Below are 17555 nucleotides of genomic sequence, written 5' to 3' on the forward strand. Positions count from 1 at the left end.
CGTGGAGAGAGTCCCACACACCTGAGACTACCTGCTCTATTCCCTGGGGAAGCCCTCTCATCTGCCATCTATGAAATGGGAATAAATATCCTCATGGACCATCACTAGTAAAGGCATCCGGCAGGTGTCTTGGGGCCCTAAAGTACAACCGGGGGTATTACCATGATTTGAAGTGGCGGTGGGGGGGGCTCCCTTGTCATCTACTGTTCTCTCCCTGGCAGCCACAGAAGGATCTAGCAACATGGCAGTGATTGGTGGTTTGGCCGTTGGTGTGGTCTTGCTTCTGGTGCTGGCAGGAATTGGCTTCTTCATCCTCCGCAGGTTCGTTGGAGCCTACGCCCCGGCTCCCCAGGGGCTTAGGTGGGACACAGGGGCGGGAACCTCAGTTTCCTGTATGGAAAATGGGGCTGATAGGAATCTAGTCCCTGCCTCCCGGGGGGCTGTAAAGATGTAATGATCTGTAAAGGGCTCAGCACAGCACCTGCAAGGCTCAGGGCATGGTGGTCATTATGACAGTGCGTCCACACTTCCTCGGGACACGCGGGCAGGAAGCTCTGGGGAGCTCTAATGAGGAGAGCCTTCATTACAGCCACTTAAGGGGCCATTACGGGGTGTAGATCCCAAGGAGTGAGCCCGGCTTGCTCATTTCCTCTCCCCCTGGCCTTTTCCACGCCCTCTGCCTGACTGAGCAGAGTGCTGAGCACACCAGGCCCGCAACCTGGACCAGAGTAGGGTCAGGAGGCTCCCCGGCTGGGGCAGGTCACTGACCTCCCTGCGTGTTTGGTTTCCCATGGGGTCTCTCAGGAGGAAGAGCCTGCGGACGCGCCAGTCCTCGGAAGACGTTTACTTTTCCAAGTCAGGTGAGATGCAGCGCCGCCTCCCTGCCTGGCCTGCTGTCCCCACGGACCTCCCCAGCTCTGCGGTAGAGATGCGGGCAGCCAGAGCACTCCCTGGGCGTCCTTGGGCAGCTCAGAGGGCTGAGCCAGAAGCTCCTGAGGTGCCCGGACTGTTGCCTCCTCCCCCTCCCCCTCCTCCAAGGCAGCCCCTCGTAGGGACCCCTCCCCTCCCCAAACTGTCTATGACCCTGCCCTTCCTTTCCCTCCCAGAACAACTGAAGCCCCTGAAGACATACGTGGACCCACACACATACGAGGACCCCAACCAGGCCGTGCTCAAGTTCACCACCGAGATCCATCCGTCCTGTGTCACACGGCAGAAGGTGATCGGAGCAGGTGAGGTTAAGCGCTCGCCGAGGGGCCTGGTGCGGGTCGGGAGCACCCGACGCCCGGGCTGACTGGGGTGTGTCTCCCACATCGCCCGCCTGCAGGAGAGTTTGGGGAGGTGTACAAGGGCACGCTGAAGGTGCCGGGCAAGAAGGAGGTACCCGTGGCCATCAAGACACTGAAAGCCGGCTACACCGAGAAGCAGCGGGTGGACTTCCTCAGCGAGGCCAGCATCATGGGCCAGTTCAGCCACCACAACATCATCCGCCTGGAAGGCGTTGTCTCCAAGTGTGAGGCCCAGCTCCAGGGTGGGGTGTGGGAGACCCACGTGGGGAATGGGGGAGGGGCTGCCCTCTGGGGCCTCTGATCGGGCCTCTGTTCATAGCTGTGCCCACCCCAGCCCCGGCTGTGCCTCTTCCCTCCACCCGTGGCCATCCCCTCACACTTGTGCTCACCCCTGCAGACAAGCCCATGATGATCATCACCGAATACATGGAGAACGGGGCTCTGGACAAGTTCCTTCGGGTAAGGACGTGGGCCGGGGTGGGCCGGGATCTGTGGCCGGCGCTTAGGGGCCCTGGGGGGCACGGGGCTGGCTGGCAGCTGAGGACTTGTGCTCTGGCAGGAGAAGGATGGCGAGTTCAGCGTGCTGCAGCTGGTGGGCATGCTGCGGGGCATCGCGGCCGGCATGAAGTATCTGGCCAACATGAACTACGTCCACCGCGACCTGGCTGCCCGCAACATCCTCGTCAACAGCAACCTGGTCTGCAAGGTGTCTGACTTCGGCCTGTCCCGTGTGCTGGAGGACGACCCCGAGGCCACCTACACCACCAGTGTAAGGGCTGGGGCGGCTGTCACCTGGGATGGGGGCCTCAAGGTGAAGCAGCCTTCGCTCTGTTCTGGGGTCCTCTCCCCTACACACCTGGGGCGTGGGCCTCAGGAGGCGAGAACGCCTCTGGGGAGCATGGAGGAAGGGCCCTGACTGCGATCGTCCTGGGGGTGGCCTAGGGGACAATAGTGATTGGCCAGGTCCCCACAGGGTGGCAAGATCCCGATCCGCTGGACGGCTCCGGAGGCCATCTCCTACCGCAAGTTCACCTCCGCCAGCGACGTGTGGAGCTATGGCATCGTCATGTGGGAGGTGATGACCTACGGCGAGCGGCCCTACTGGGAGCTGTCGAACCACGAGGTAGGCGCCCTCGCCCTGCCCAGCCCCGTCCGGACCTGAACTGAAACCCTTTACTCATCCTCGAACCCCAGGGGCTGGGCAGAGAAGAGTTTTGGGGGCTAATCTTCATCTGGTACACCCCTTCATTGGTTCGTTCAGTGAATGTTTATTGAGGGCCTACCATGTGTCAGGCCTTGTGCTGAGCTCCAGACCCAGTCCCTGCTTACACTCAGCAGAAGGACGAGGAAAGAAGTAGTGGGTGTGGGGGAAGTGTGTGCGTGCATGCATGTGTGTATCTGTGTGTGTGTGTGTGCGCAAGTGCCTGGTGCCTCACGCAGCCTGGAGGCCTGGAAGGCTTCCCAGAGGAGGTCACGTCTCAGCTAGGACTAAGGCACAATAAAGCGGCAGCCAGGTGAAGACACGGAGCGGGAAGAGTGCTCTGGCTGAAGGGAGCAGAGTGTATAGGCGCCCAGAGACCGCAGGGAGGCTGGCTGCAGGGCACACAGCATGGCTGCTGCCCGGGGTACCCCGTGAGGGAACCAAGTCAGGAGACCCTTCCTCCTCTGGAGACATCCTCTTAGCACTTGTCCTTTGTGTAGCGCTGAAGGTTGTGTGTCGTGCTTAAGGAAGGAGGCCAACCCCTCTGTTTCAGGGGCTCCCCTTCTCTCCTCTACCAGCTCCTGTGTATGGGGGAGTTTGGGGGCTGTGAAGGCACCCCTGACCATCCTGCTCGCCCCCTCCCCCAGGTGATGAAGGCCATTAATGATGGCTTCCGGCTTCCCACACCCATGGACTGCCCCTCCGCCATCTACCAGCTCATGATGCAGTGCTGGCAGCAGGAGCGCGCCCGCCGCCCCAAGTTCGCCGACATTGTCAGCATCCTGGACAAGCTCATCCGAGCCCCCGAATCCCTCAAGACCCTGGCTGACTTTGACCCCCGGTGGGTTCCATACCCTCTGTCCAGGGTGGCCCCCAGTTTTACTCCTGAGCCACTTCAGCGTAATGGGCAGCCAGGGGCGGTGGGCAAGGGGCTCAGACGTTACGCGTGGACTTTACTTAGACTGGACCGGGTTGGCTCAGGTGGCCCTCACAGAACCAATCAGCATATACAGTAAATGTGCCAGCGCGGCACTCAGCGCTTCACGTGTTTTAACTCATTTAAACGACTTAGGAGTTGGCTCCTGTAATCATCCCCCTTTTGTAGATGAGGAAACAGACGTAGGGCAATGAAGTGTCTTATGTGCTGGCAAGTGGCCAGGCTGGGGCTGTGACTCTGAAAACCTGACTATTCTTAACATGTGGTTATTTTGTAGTAGCTGGTGGTGGTATCGTCAGTAGGATCAGAGGGGCGGCAGGAGCTATAAACACTGAGCGCTCCCGACACGTCAGGCAGACTCCCGGCAACCCACCTGACTTGGCTGCCCCGTTGCCCAGACGAGGAAACCGAGGCACAGGGCAGCTGAGCCAACTGCCGGGGTTAGGGAGCAGCATCGTGGGCTGGATGCTGCAGCCCCTCACCCGCGGGCCTCTATCTCCTGTTGCAGGGTGTCCATCCGGCTGCCCAGCACCAGCGGCTCCGAGGGTGTGCCCTTCCGCACGGTGTCCGAGTGGCTGGAATCCATCAAGATGCAGCAGTACACTGAGCACTTCCTGGCGGCCGGCTACACGGCCATCGAGAAGGTGGTACAGATGACCAACGAGTGAGTCTGCGCTCGGGCCCTGCCCGCGCCTGCCCTCTCCCCCGCCTCCTGCCTCCCCAGGCTGCCTCTGGCTCCACCACCCGTCCACTCTTCCCTCTACCTTCCCAGCGCTCCCCTCTCTGCTCTCTCTCCCTCCGTCTCTTTTGGGGAGAGTGGCTTTGCAGGAAGGGCAGAACCAGGCTGGCAGCCAGCGATTCTGGTCGCTTACTCGTGGCTCCGTCCTCTTCCTACATCTTTTTTCCACAGCGAGAAAATAATAGTAATTGTGATCATAACCGTAGCATTTAGCGTGGGCTGTGCCAGCTCTGCGCCTGAGCACTCTGAATCAGCCCTTGTGATAACTTGGCAGGTGGTTCCCGTCAGTAGTCCCACTGGGCAGGTCAGAAACAGTACAGCCCAGGGTCTATGGCCGTTTGGGGGATTCCAGCCCTGGTCAGTCAGGGTCCAGAACTCAGGGACCATGGAGGCCATTAGTGGAGAAACTGAGGCTCAGAGAGGTTACGTGGCTTACTCCAGGTCACACAGTTTGTAGCTGAGAAAAGAAAGGCTTCACGTCACAGCCATCACCTGGTTGAATTCCCTATTTGCCTTGTGAATAGATGCTATGATTACTTCCCTGTTTAAGTAGGGAAACTGAGGCTGAGAGGTTACATAGGTCGCCCGAGGTCACGCAGCCAGTTAGGGGCAGCGTTCCTCTCCAGGATGCTGAGAAGAAATGGGCAGAGCCCTTGGACTTTCCTGGCTGTTGCCGAGGAGAGAGGGCACCAGGCCAGCCCATCCCAGGCACCTCTCCCCGTGTGGTTGACTCTCAGCTCTGCGGTCCAGCTTGGCAAGAAGTGCCAGTTACCCCTTGTCCTGGCCCTGGGTTCTGGCTTTTGTCAGGCTACCCTATGGGAGCTCTTCTCTCCTCCCAGCTCCAGCATCAGGGACCCTTCCCGGCATGGCCTTGGCATGGACACCTCCTCCCACCCCAGGAGGGAGAAGACATTACCCTCTTAGCCTTTTGTGCTTCTAAAAATACTATTAGTTCCCAATAGCCCAGCTTGTGTAAGGTCCAAGGTCATGGTGGGAATGAGCCTTGGGGCTGAGAGGTTTTGGGAATCACATGGGAAGGGATGACCCAGGGGTCCCACAGTTCTGGGTCACAGTTCTGGGATTTGGGCCTGTGTCTGAACATTCTCCAAGGCCTCTGAAAACTGCTCAACTGGGCTTCTGACCTGCTGCTCAAGGCCTCTCAGACCAGGCCCCGGCCTGTCCCAGGGGAAGGCCGGGATGACAGTCAGGCAGGGACAGAGCTGACCAGAGGGCGGCACGGGAATGTGGAGAGAAGACACAGCCCCCAGGATATCTTTTGTTTCCAGCCAACTGCAGGGTCCAAAGCTTGGGCTCTGCAGTCACACCTGGGTTCGAGTCCCACACTGGCCACTTCCTAGCCGGTGGTTTTGGTCAAATTAGGTTCCATCTTTGAGCCTTGGTTTCTGTTTCCCCGTTGTGGGGATGGCATGGGTGCAGTACAGATGATACGCCTGGTGCGCAGTAAGGGCTTAACCCATGTCACTCTTCCCTTTTCCTCCTGCCCTTGCTTTCCACCCATAGCCTGCGGACAAATACCAGGGTTCCTCGGCTCCCTCCTCTAACCTGGGAACCTGGAACAGCCCCCTTTGCCCCTCCAGGAGCTCCCACTGAGGACAGTACAGCTTCTCTTCTGGGTGAGCAGAGCTGAGGGCACGGAGAAGTGCATACAGGAAACACATGTTCGTAGAAGCTTCCCGAAATAGCCCGGGGTGCTCCTGGGCCAATTCCTTTCCCACGAGCAGGAGCAGGGACGGGGCTGTCTTGGATCGGTGGAGGGTGTGTGTGTTGTGTTTTGAAAAGGCCTGCATAAAGGCAGGAAGTCATTCCACGCTGCTTCTCCTCCCATCAGCTCTACTGCTGCTCAGATCTGGGGCCTGTGTGACTCATACCACTGCCTCCTTCATTATTTCAATTAAATGAAAGAAAGGGGGGTCTCAAAATGCTTTTTCACTCCGAAAGCTCTGTGTACACGTGCTGTGGATCCCAGTGCGAGGCTCTGAGCCGCTCTCAGAATTCAGCCCTTCTGGGATGGGGTCTGGATTTCGGCTTCAATGCCCTTGCCCCCCGCCTTTGCCTCCCTGCTTCCTTTGCCCCCTCCCAGGGGGCTGGTTGCTCAGTTCCCTGTGGTCCCGCAGTGGCCACCTTTTCTCATCTTAAGCATTCACCGTGTTATTTTGGAGTCACTTGAGTTTCTAGCTAGAGTAGTGAGTGGTTCTAAATGTGTTTCAAGGAGCTAATGAAAGCAGTGGATGTTACACCCCAGAAAAATACCCAGTCCAACAAAAGGCCTATCCAGTGTGCGAGGCTGTGGCATACAGCGTCCTGAGAGGACGTGGGGACACTGGCTGATAGGTCTTTTAGTCTCCGAGTGCCCTCAGCACAGGCTTGGTGCTGATGGGATGTTTGCTGAGAGGATGAATGATCAGGCCACCTCTCCCTCCACTCTCCTTGTGCCAAGGGCCAGAGCACAGTCGGTGCTCCCGGGGGACATTGTGGCCTTTGAATTCCCTCAGGCCGGGGCTGGCCTTGCGAGTGCTCAGGAAGAAGGTGGCCTCAGTCATGTGCTTCCCCACCCCTGTGATGGGAGTTGATCCAAGGCAGTGACTGCCCTGGATCTCCGAGTGGGGAACTGAGGCTGGGGCAGGAACAGACTTGCAAGAGGCCGCAGGCATTGGCCGGTCTGGGAGCCTCATCCTGTGTGTGTCTCTGTTTATAGTTAGGAAATGAGGCAGGGAAGGTGTGGGGGGCTTTGTGTTGGAAGAGAATGGGGCTGGGGCAGGTGGCTTAGAAGCATCTAAGCAGAGCCTCCTATTTTACGTATAAAGAAACTGTGGCCCAAAGACAGGACAGGACCCACCTGAGGCTCTGGTGGAATCCAGGACTAGAATTCGGCCTCCTGACTCCCAGCCCAGGACTTTTCCTCCTAGATGGACCTCAGAAGCACCCTCAGTTCTCGCCCTGTCAGGTTAACTTCAGCAACCTGGGAGGGGGGCCCCAGGCAGCCTGGGCAGTGGCTCAGTCGCCACTAAAGCATTCATTCATTCATTCAGCAGACACTTCTTGAGGGCCTACTGTTTACCAGGCCTATCCTGGACCTTGGGAGGGGCTGGGGTTGAGGGGATGAGCCTGGGGCACTAGGCCCTACCGTTGCTCTGCTATAGCTAACTTAACCCCCTGGTCCTTAAACCATACATCAGGGTCTTTGGGATCTGATCAAATGCAGACTCCCTGCCCCACCTTCAGAACTTCAAAGTCAGTGAGTCTGGAGTTGGGCCCAGGAGCCTGCCTTTTCAGTAAGTGCCTCCTTCCCTGCTGGTCCGAATACTTATCTGAGAGCCACACTTAGACACCTACAGGTATGGGGAACACAGTGCTTCTTTTCCAACACCCTCAACTGTATAGGTTAGAAATGGCACTGTAGTGTTAGGTTAGGAAGTTCTCCCAGATGTCTGACTTCTGGCCTTCCTGCTTCAGTCCCTGAGCCACCCTCCCACACACCTGCTCTTCTGTGCTCAGCACTTCTCCAGGGGCTCGCAGAGCCTGTGGGAAAGTCATGTCTCCGGAATTGCAGATAGGAGCTTGCACCATATAATTAGCTCCCTTTACAGCCAGGAGAGGTCCCATAAAAACCTGGGTGTTTTCATGGGTTTGGGCTGGTGGATGAGGATGGTGAAGGAGGAAACTCCCAGAGTAAGCAGTAAGGTCCGCTCCAGGGCTCTTGGAGTGTAAGTGGTTTTACAAGGGGTTGCAGGGGCATGGAAAGGAGGGGCAGGGAAGGGCTATGGGCTCCTGGGCGCGTCTTTCTATCTGGTACTAATGCTGCCTTAGCCCTCTGCCACCAGTATCCGGGATTTCCCACTCTGCAGTTAGGCACTGTTATCCCATTTTACAGGTGAGGAAATTGAGGTCCCTGAAGGGAAAACCCCTACCTCAGGGTAACCTAGTCACTGGATCCGGTCACCTGAAAGCCCCTCCCATTAGAGACCAGCAGAACTTGAACCTCTGATGGCCCCTCAGCAAGGATTTCCTGAGTCCTTCCTCCATTATGAGAACTTGGAGGGAGTGGGGGTGAAATAAGGCGATGGCTACGAAGAGACCTTGGGCAGAGAGCTTTGAGCGACACCCCCAGAGGGTCCCTGGCATCTGGTGATGGCATCAGTGCTGCCTGGGGAGGAGCCTTACCTGGGGACAGACCCCAGGGTGGGGGAGGGAAGCCTTTGTTCACAGCTGGCTTGATTCAGCTCCTCCACCTCTTAGCCTGGGTCACTTTGGGCAAGTCACTTCATCTCTTTGAGCCTCAGTTTTCTAGTCTGCAAAATGGGGGCAAAAACGGCACCTACCATAGATTTTGTGCAGATTTGATTTAAAAAAAAAACAAAGCTGCTCGCATTCAGCGCTTCAATCATTTTCCGAATTTTGTCGGTGTCGGCAGGCTTTCCGGATATGGATCCACTCATCAGACCTCTGCCTTACGAGCTCTGCCCCCCAGGCACCCAAGGCCCCCTCCCCGGTCCCTCTTCTCTCCCCTCACCTCCCTCCCATGGCTGCCCACCTCTCCAGAGCAGGCCCCTCACTCTCCCTCTCTCCCTCCCCCGCACAGTGACATCAAGAGGATCGGGGTGCGGCTGCCCGGCCACCAGAAGCGCATTGCCTACAGCCTGCTGGGCCTCAAGGACCAGGTGAACACAGTGGGGATCCCCATCTGAGCCCTGACAGACCTCGTGACCCCCTCAGCTAAGAATACTTGAAGAAACAGACTGGCTTTCCTGCCAGCTCCATGCTGGGCCACCAGGGACCTTATTTATTTCTAGTCTTTCTTTATTGATGCCACCCTGAGGGCTCTGCTGGGGGGTCTTGGATGATACCTTGGCCTGAGCTGAGGAGATGCTCAGGAACCTTGGGCAGGGGGGCCTCTTCACCTACAAAGGACAGACAGCCAAGCACTTAGCAGTCACCATCGTGTTCCCAGCATCCCCTGGGGCAGGAGCCCTGCCAAGGCCTTTGGACACACACGTGGGACATTGCTAAACTGACCTCCCCTTCGCCGTCTCAGGAGGTGGGGCAGTCAGCCTGCAGTGGTCACAGGAGCAGGGTACCTCACGAGAAGAGGACAAACAGCAAAGTCAGCTGGGCAAGACCCACAGTGGTTCTCCCGTCCCTCTAGTGCCTTCCTCAGCCCCCCAGGCCCCATCCTCAGCCCCCACGGGCCAAACTCTTGCTTCCTCGGGGCCCTCACAGGATGCTTGGTTGTGTGGAGGGTTTTTTTTTTTTTTTTAATATATATTTTGTACTTTGTGGAGAGAACGTGTGTGTGACAGGGGCCCAGCTAGGACTGGGGGCAGACAACGGCCTGTGTCAGACATTCCCAGGCTGGGGGCTGGCCCATCCGGCCTCTCACCCCTTTAGACAACATTTTCTACTCTGTCAGTATTAATGATTTTGTTCTGTTGCGTATTTTTTTCGAACCTTAATTTATTATTATTTTTTTTATATTTATTGTTAGGAAATGACTTATTTCTGCTCTGAAATAAAGTTGCAGATTGTTCAAACAGTGGGGTTGGAGAGGCTTTGTGTCAGCAGTGGGTAGGGGAGGGCTCACCCCACCCAGAGTGTTTAAACAGCTTCTTACGCAAGGCACACATGTCATGTAACCCTGGGAATGGGGTGGGTGGAAGGTGGGCGGAGGACCAGGGAGCGGGCCCTGCCGAGTCCCGCTTCCATGCCAACAGGCCTCTGTCACCTTTGATCTCAAGGCTTCTGGAGGGCTTGGGGGGCGGGGGGGGGCGGGCGGAGAACGGTGAGAACACCCCTCAGCCTCCCTCCCACACATCTCCACGGAGTTGTTGAAATAGATTCTTCATCCATGTAGGGCTCTGAGGTTTATAAAACTTTTCACAAGTTTGGGCTTGTTGGAGCCTTAGCACTCCGAGTTTTATGGGTAGTCCCATTTTACAGAAGAAGAAAACTGAGGCCGGGCCCAGTGACAGGGCTTGCCCAAGGCTCCACAGTGAGTTAGAGGCAGAGGCCAGACTTGAAAGCAGGGTCTTGAATCCCAGTTAGATGCTTTTCTCCCAGAGGGGCGACTGAGGCTCAGAGATGTGCAGTGACTTGCCCGAAGTCACACAGCAGGAAGGAGCAGAGGGTTTGAGGGAAGCCAAAGCCCGGGTATTACACCCCGAACCTCCTCCACTGTACCGGGTTGCTGCCCGGTACGCCAGAGGTTGTTCACAGTGGGCCTTAGGAAGGTGTCATACACAGGTGACCAGAGACAGGACCAGATGAGCAGAAGTGGTCTGGGGCACAGGAGGAAGCCTTCCTGGAGGAGGTGATCCAGAGCTAAGAGCTCAGGGACAAGTAGGAATTAACCAGTGAAGCATTGGGAGAGGGTGATGCAGGCAGAGTAAACTGTGGAGGTAAGAAACCGAGTGATGTTGTAAGGAGGAATCACAAGCAATTTGGTGTCATTAGGGTGTGACGTAGGGTGCTGAAGAGGTCTCCGGGGCCTTGTAAGGCAGTTCCAGGATTTTAAGTTGAGGGCGATGGGGAGACACTCAGGATTTTAAATAGGAAGAGATGTGATTACAGTGCCCCAAACAGAAGTCACTGGTAGAGGCAGGCCCGGAACTCGGGCCTCTTGACTCCCAGCCTAGAGCTATGGGGAGACAGGATGCATTCTGGCAAAGTTGGGAGGGAGCTCAGCTTGCCTTAGGGCCTCAGGATGCCTACTCTGCCCTGACTCCCTACAGCTGCAGGAGAGCTGCCTCCATGGGGAGCTCTGGGTCCTGGCCCACTGAGCATCAGTGTTTCCTGAAGCGTTGGGCAGTGCTGGGGTTGGGAAAGGTAAGAGAGGACAGGGACCAGCTCACCAGCCCTTTCTCCCATGAGCACTGGGCCACCTGAGTGTGCTGGGCATGGTGGCTGAGTCAGGCCTTCCTGGGACATGACCCTTGCCTGTCGTGCCCCAGGTGGCCAGCGTGGCTCTGTTGCTGGGCTGTGGCCACTGCCACCACTGTTGACAAAGCTGTTGGTCCAGCAAGGAGCAAGCCTATAATCTCCCCAGCGGTCTGGGCTGTGAGGGCACCTGAGACCAGGCTCAGTCCCATTCCCAAAGCGACTCAGCCACCCAATGGCCCCACTGGTGAGCAGGAGTGGACACAAGAGGTGGCTCAGCGTGCTGGGGAAGTGGCGGCCTGTGTTCCCCCGCTCGCTCTGTCACAGCCCCAGTGGACATAAAGCCTACTAAGGGCATATGACATTGCAGAGGCCTGTGGCCTACAGACTGGGTCAAAGGCCAGTGGGCAGCCGTCTGGAGCCTCCAACAGACCCCACGATTGGCAAGAGGGGAAACTTCATTTTTTAAGTGAAAGCAAACCCAGTTCTCCCCTCTAAAGGGCCTAGAAGCTGTGACATCCTGGTAGCAATAAGCACATCCAGCCCCCAGATCTTGGTTCCTAAACACCATTCTCTAATAAAAGGAATCAGAGCTCCTTAGAGAAATGACTGATTCCAGGGCTGAGGCAGGGAAAAATGCAAGATGAGTCTGGAACATCTTGCAGTGCTAGAGAGTAGGGAAATGCTCAAAAAATAAACAGATGGTGGGATATCAGAGCAGGAACCAACCTGAAAGAGATCCCAATGGCCAAACCTAAACCAGGATGAGCAACGGAGCAAATAACAGAATTAGATTATCATCCAAAGTATAAAATAAATATCCATGAGTCTGTACTGCTATAATGACTGAAGAAGTAAATAAATGGGGGAGACTAGACAAATCTCCCTTACAGAAGAATTTCAAATAATTCATGTAGGTTTTCCCCCTCCAGGAGGTGGAGCTTAGTCCCCCCACTCTCTGAGTGTGGACTGGACCTAGTGAAACCCTCCAAAGAAAGGAAGTATAAAAAGGGTTTAAAAAGAAAAAGAAAAAAATGTTTACAGTAGAGAAACCTGGCAAACACCACCATAACTAAGTTAACATCATCAGTGAAAAAACAAACAAACAAACCCAGGAATATATTGCTTGAATTTGATTGGGTGTCAGCAAACACACAGGAGTTACCAGGTGCCACCCACTGCTCCAAGTGCTTTGCCCATATTTACTCATTTAATCTTTCCAACAACACTTCGAGGTAGGTACCATCATTATCCCATTTTATAGATTTGAACAGTGAGGCACAGGGAGGTTAAGTAACTCGCCAGAGCCACTGGCTCAAGCACAGAAGGAACAGGAGTTGAGGCCAGGCAGTCTGGGGCCTTGATAAAATGGTTTTTCGTTTGCCACCTTCAACTGCCAAGACAAGGCATTCTCCTCTCTCTGCTATAATGGGCACCTCCGGAAACAGGCCACATAACCTGCCCAAGATCTCCAAATACCACAGGGCCCCAACGCCCCAGGCACCCAGATTGGAGTGGGGAGGGGAGAGGATGGAGACTGTTTGTTGCTTCTTCCTGCTCTGGGCCATGCTGGGCATTGGGGTGGTAGGGATGAATAAGGTCCTTCTCTGCCCTCAAGGAGCTCTTAGCCAGGCAGGGGCAGCAGTGGCAACACAGCAGGACTCAGGCCAAGAAGGAGAGAAGCTGGGTATCATAGGGGCCAGAGGGGGGCACCTGACTCAGCCTGGAAGGTTCAGGCAGGCTTCCTGGAAGAAGAGAAGCCATCCAAGTTGAGGCCAAGGTCAAGAGGGAGTCCATCAGGTGACGGGGGGAGAAGGATCCCCAGAAGAGCTTGTCCCTGTCCTCCATACTCCAGACCTTTGTGAGTGGGGCCTGAGTCTCCCTCATTTGACCAGGACAAGCCCTGCTCTGGTTCCAAGGCCACCCTGGCCCCTGGCTGTTGTGCCACGAGCAGCCCTATGACGCCAGCCCTGCTCTCATTGCCACCCCAAGCAGAACCTTCATCTCTGGCCTCAGTCATCTCAGCTGGGAAGTGGGCCTGCAGCCCACTGCCCTCCCTGGGCTCTGAGCTTCAGAGGCCTTGGCAGCCCTCTGATGCATCCAACAAAGCCCTAAAGGAGGCAAAGGGAGCAATTACAAGGATGCTGGGTGGGGAATTGCCCTCTTTCTCTTCTGCTCCCGGTCTGGGTGGCAAGTCAAAACAGTATCACCAGGCACCGGCCTTGGGTCTTCTAGTTAATTAGTAAATCATAGAGGAGTGGGCAAGCTCTCCGCCCCTCCTCCTCACCCCGTTCCCCACCTCTAGCTGTGGCCCAGGGCTGAGGGTAGGGCCTGGTACACAACAGATGCCGCTGGAACGGGCTGGATGCTTGCAGTGTGTAAAGTGCTTGCATTCTCACCTCTGGTCTTCTGTGCCTTTACGCAGGATCGCCATGCCTCCATGGCCCCCTCCCCAGATCAGTGTTTGGCACCCACTAGGCCCTCAATAAATATTCGCTCAATAAACAAAGAATGAAGGACACAGGGGCCACGCTTTTGGGATCTGGGGGCTCAGTGGAGCCATATGGAGCCAGATTATTCAATATCCCCACATGTGGGTTGTGTCCGGGAGGCATGCTATGCAGGCGGCCTCAGCTCTCGCTGGCTGGCCAGGACCACGCACGCAAGCAGTAAAGGAGAAGGGATTGAGCATTTCTGAGCACCCACTATGTGCCAGTCAGTGTGCTAAGCCCGAGACCCACACTGTCTTATTGAAAGATCACAATGATTCTGCAAGGCATGGATTATCCCCATTATACAGATGGGGACACTGAGGCTCAGCGAGGTTATGGTATCAGACCAAGATCCCACAGCCAGGAGGTGACAGAGCAGAATATGAGACAAGGGCTGTCTCACCCCACTGCCTGCTGCTGAGTGACATCTGGGAGTTTGTGGGGTTCTTAGGAAGCAAGGCAGCAGGAAGACCCTTGACTGGAAGAAGAAGGGGGCTCTGTCACCTCCTGATGACCTTGCTGTGGGACCCTGGTCATGTCCCTTGGGGCGCTGCATCTCGGTTTGTCCATTTGTCATATGGAGGGTGCGAGGAAGTCCATCCGGGCTGGGCTGAGGGGCTCCTGCCCCCCAACCACAGATTGCCCCCCCCTCTCCTGGCACCCTCTCCCCGGGCAGCTCCAGGCAGCAGGCCCCACTCCAGCCCCTCAGGGTCTGGCTTTCTAATGCAAACCTTATCAGCTATTCTCTGTTGGCAGAACCAGACCGGGGTTTCTGGGAAGCCGCGGCTGCATCCCCCCTGCCAGGGGCCCCATTTCAGCAGCCTCATCACATTCCCCAGCAGCCTCGGCAGCCTGGATGGACGGATGCAGTTTCCACTCTGGTCTGGCAGCCAGGCAGCTGCGTGACCAGGTCTCCTGCTGGGCGGAGGGGTCCTTCCCCCAGGGACCAAGCCTCGGGGCCAGGCAAGCCAGTCCCAGCATCTGGGCCCAGACAGTTACATTGCAAAGCCCCAGGATGTCTCCACATGCCTCTTCCCCCAAACTCCACACCTCTCCCATTTATCCTTCCAGACACCCCAACCTGTTCGCAATTCCCCATCTGAGCCCTCCCCCATCTCTGCACAGACTCCCCTCCTTTATTTATGCTTGAGGAAACTGCACTCACTCTTCCAGGCCCACCTCAAGTTCTTCATCCCCCAGGAGACCTCCAGAACCATTCCTGCTACCAACTGATTTGGGAAAAACCAGCCCCATTCTCCCATGCGGCTTCAGCACATGGACCACAATGGGGCTGGAATGACAGTCAAAGTGGGTCCTAGCTCCTCTGAGCAAGTGAGGGACAGAAGTTCCCTCCATATCCCTTTCTTCAAGAGCTCCATGAACTGGGGTTATCATCTACCCCATGGGCAGGGGGACTGTGTACCCCATTTGCCAATGATAACTTACTTGGTCACCCAAATGGGGTATACAGAAGGGAAAGGCTTGCCCAAAGCCCCGCAGCTGGCAAGTGACAGAGTCAGGATCAGAACTTGGCACGTTGGCCCAGAGCCCTGCTCCCCACTGATGGGTTTCTTTTTGAATCTTTTTTTTTTAAACATCTTTATTGGAGTATAATTGCTTTACAGTGGTGTGTTAGTTTCTGCTTTATAACCAAGTGAATCAGTTATACATATACATGTTCCCATATCTCTTCCCTCTTGCGTCTCCCTCCCTCCCACCCTCCCTATCCCACCCTTCTAGGTGGTCACAAAACACCGAGCTGATGTCCCTGTGCTATGCGGCTGCTTCCCACTAGCTATCTATTTTACGTTTGGTAAAGTATATGTGTCCATGCCACTCTCTCACTTTGTCACAGCTTACCCTTCCCCCTCCCCATATTCACTGAAGGGTTTCTGAGTGAATGAGACCAGGCTTTCTCCAGGGCTTACTCTGTGCCACCCACTGCCTAGACCTCTTTCCCACACACCCTTGGCATGACCCACCAGCTTCCTCTGACCTTTCAACGCATGCATCACAGCCTCAGAGAGGATCCCCCATCACCCAACTTAAAGGTACCCCCGACCCCCACCATATCTCCTTCATGCACTTTTTTTTTTTTAATTATTTATTTATTTATTTATTTTTGGCTGTGTTGGATCTTCGTTTCTGTGCGAGGGCTTTTTCTAGTTGCGGCAAGCGGGGGCCACTCTTCGTCGCAGTGTGCGGGCCTCTCACTATCGCGGCCTCTCTTGTTGCGGAGCGCAGCCTCCAGGCGTGCAGGCTCAGTAGTTGTGGCTCACGGGACTAGTTGCTCCGCGGCATGTGGGATCCTCCCAGACCAGGGCATGAACCCGTGTCCCCTGCATTGGCAGGCAGATTCTCAACCACTGCGCCACCAGGGAAACCCCACTCATGCACTTTTGACTCTTTGCAGCTACTGGCTCACATGATGCGATAATCGTCTGTCATAGACACCACCTCCTGCCCGCCAGCCAGTTCCATGAGGGCAAGGGCAGGCCTGTTTTGTGGCTCCTGGATCCCCAGACCTGACTCCTGTGGGCTGCCCTCACGTATTTAATGTAGGAATCGGTGAATGGTTCTTGGTACTAGGGAAAGGGTGGGTAGTGGGAGGATCCAAATGGTCCCCTCACAGAACCCCCCACCCCCCAGTCTGCCTGGGGAGAGACACTCATGGAAACAAGAATACTCAAAAGTTCAGTGCTGTGTGCTATGACCCAGAGAAAGAGCAACTTGGTCAGTCTGGGGTGGGTCAGGGAAGGCTTCCTGGAAGAGGCAGCCTCTAAGCTGACTTGAAGGATGAGGTGGTAGGTTCATCTCAGAAGCCAAAGGACAGCCAGTGTGGCTGGCCTTCTGAGATGGTCTCTTTGCCCTGCTAGGGATTTAATTTCGATCCCGAGGGTGGCACCAAGGAGCAGATTCTTAATATGGGGGGAGGGGGATGGGCAAGAAAAATCTCAACTTTTTTTTTTTTCAGGATTGTGTTGTCCTCTTGTAAAATTTTTTGCCTGCCGTTTGTAAGACCAGAGCCACTGCCTGCCTGGCCCTGCAGGGCCTGCTCTCCAGAACAGGACTGAGCCCCGGAGGATGCAGGTGTCCCGGTCCCACACCCTTCCCACCACATCCCCAGCCATCTGTGTGGGAAGGTCCATTGTGGTGGCCTCTGACATCACGGCGGGGGGCAGCATGATGTCACAGGGCCTCATTGTGGCCATGGAAGGGGAGGTGTCCCCCACCAGAGGCCCGCTCCCCACCCCCTGCCCAATCCTATTAAGCACGGGCTGGGGACAAAGGAAGGCGCTTTGTGCTTTAACCCTGTCTGAAGTGAGTCACTGGCTGCAGAGGGAGGGGACAGCAAGAGGTTGTGCATTCCAGAGCCTGCCACCTCCCCTAGCTGGGTCTCCAGGTCGGGCTGGAGGCCCTGCTTCCGCCACCAGTCGCTGCCCCCATGGCCCCAGGGCTCCTCGCTGGGCTGCCGGCAAGTAGGACAGCAGAGGTAAAGAGAGTCCAGGCCCTGCACCTCCCGCCCCAGGTCGCCCTCAGCTCTGGGGCCAGAACCTGTGAGGACGAGGCTAGAGGCAGAAACCCCTCCTGGACCCCTGACATGACAGTCAGCCTTGAGATGAGGACGGGAGGCCCTGGGGGCTGCAGGGGGCCCTGTGCGGGGAGAAGAAGCAGAGTCAGCTGGAGTCAGAAGGCGGAAGTCCCTGAAAGACAGACCTGGGGGACAGGTGGGGGACCGAGACCTAGAGAGGGACAGAACTTGTCACCCAGCAGCATCTGTGAACATTTATTAAACACCTACTGAGAGCCATACTAGTCTGTGCTGTGGGTTGGTCGTCTGATCCTTGAAACCCTGGACGGTGGTGGCCAGCACCAACCCCAGGCCTGGCCACTTTGGACAGGGACTCAGGGGTCCCTGAGGGAGGAGAGGGCAGGGCTCCTGAGGCTCAAGCTCTGGGGTCAGAGGACCAGGTTTGCAGTTCCTCCTCGGCCACTAACTTGCACA

General features: G+C 56.2%; 1 protein-coding gene across 3 annotated transcripts in view; it reads left to right on the forward strand.

Annotated features, from left to right (window-relative positions):
* EPHA2 (EPH receptor A2) overlaps positions 1–17337 on the forward strand; it is a 35376-nt gene extending 18039 nt beyond the window's left edge. The window contains exons 8-18 of one of the 3 annotated variants that reach the window (XR_014013595.1): positions 222–321; positions 805–860; positions 1107–1232; positions 1328–1513; positions 1687–1748; positions 1849–2058; positions 2263–2412; positions 3138–3331; positions 3936–4071; positions 14723–14857; positions 16524–17337. Coding sequence is in view for 2 of the 3 variants with exons in the window: in XM_081214724.1 (XP_081070850.1) it covers positions 222–321; positions 805–860; positions 1107–1232; positions 1328–1513; positions 1687–1748; positions 1849–2058; positions 2263–2412; positions 3138–3331; positions 3936–4091; positions 8767–8872 (1346 nt within the window). In the remaining variant the exon portion in view is untranslated. Of the gene's footprint in view, positions 1–221; positions 322–804; positions 861–1106; positions 1233–1327; positions 1514–1686; positions 1749–1848; positions 2059–2262; positions 2413–3137; positions 3332–3935; positions 4092–8766; positions 9710–14722; positions 14873–16523 lie in introns of those variants that run through there. The other 2 variants (XM_081214725.1, XM_081214724.1) reach the window with 2 other exon arrangements.
* Positions 17338–17555: the final 218 nt, after the last annotated feature.

The sequence above is a fragment of the Mesoplodon bidens genome (assembly GCF_964165515.1).
Source record: "Mesoplodon bidens genome assembly, chromosome: 2".
Taxonomy (NCBI): domain Eukaryota; kingdom Metazoa; phylum Chordata; class Mammalia; order Artiodactyla; family Ziphiidae; genus Mesoplodon; species Mesoplodon bidens.